We start from the raw sequence: 1,090 nt of genomic DNA on the forward strand, positions 1-1,090 counted from the left end.
TTTCGCGATGGACATGATTGTATTTATTTTCAAATACCGATTACTCGTCATCTCTACAGATGATGGCCTGAACAGTCGGGAGGAAATCTTTCCGTGACACCAGGTTGCCGATATTCATTACCAGCGCTTCATCAGCGTTCACTTGTGATTTGAACGCATAGACTGCCAATTCCGTCTCATCCTCGCCGATAAGTATCAAATTAGTATCTAAGTTTACAATACCGACAATCGACAGATAAGCGTACTTTGTGTCTTTCTCTGTTTTCAACTCCTTCATGGAATCTGCCAGCGCCTGCTTACGAGCCATCATTGAAGCGGGGTCAGTGTTTCTACAGTGGGCCAAACAATTGTATTGCTACACAGGTCAAAGACTTTGGTGTCTGCACGTACTACCTCATCGTCATCAAGATTGTTGAATCCATTAGCTTTGGCTTGGAACATTGCGTCGGCGTATGTATCTATGTCTTTCGTATTTGATTGCGTTGCCAGGCACGAAAGCATCGTTATGTCGAACTCCGTTGTTGTAGGCGAGTTCAAATTCACTGTATCCAAAAGGATTGCGCTCATCAATATACCTGCTATGTCCTCGCTCATTGGTTTGTTTGCCGAGCCATAGTAGCACGCAACAATGGTGGAGGTGCTACCAACCGGCCGAATATCTATACGGATGGGTTCATCAATTACCACTGTGCTGGACAGCAGTGGGTGATGATCCACAATACCTACTATGCGATTTGGGTCTATGTCTGCAGGTAGCTATGTGATTTGGTTCACATCGACAAGACATATCTTTTCGTCTGGGAGATCACCAATGTATTCGGGGTTGGCTACAGTATACTGATTCAGCACCCACTTCGACTCATCGTTCATTTCACTTGAACGCGCAGCGATGCCATCGAAGAGGTCTGCGGCACCAATAGCCCCAGCGATAGAATCTGTATCGGTTCTCAAGTGACCTGTCCATGCACATCCCTTTACTTTTTCGCGGAACAAATCCAAGTCCAGCTTGGCAATAGGGTTCTTGTACTGGTTAAAACAATCATCTAGGGCCTTGGGCTCTTGACGCAACGTCCAGCTCGGGGCTGCACTT

The 1,090-nt window shown here is 46.2% G+C and overlaps 1 protein-coding gene across 1 annotated transcript; it reads right to left on the minus strand.

Annotated features, from left to right (window-relative positions):
* Positions 1–40: 40 nt before the first annotated feature.
* On the minus strand, positions 41–1,026 carry SARC_08923 (hypothetical protein; the record flags this gene model as incomplete). Its single annotated transcript, XM_014297084.1, has 3 exons — positions 41–355; positions 391–746; positions 810–1,026. Coding segments are annotated over 3 exons (888 nt in total), but the record flags the coding sequence as incomplete, so codon positions are not given.
* Positions 1,027–1,090: the final 64 nt, after the last annotated feature.

Source organism: Sphaeroforma arctica (assembly GCF_001186125.1).
Source record: "Sphaeroforma arctica JP610 unplaced genomic scaffold supercont1.852, whole genome shotgun sequence".
In the NCBI taxonomy this organism is placed as follows: Eukaryota; class Ichthyosporea; order Ichthyophonida; genus Sphaeroforma; species Sphaeroforma arctica.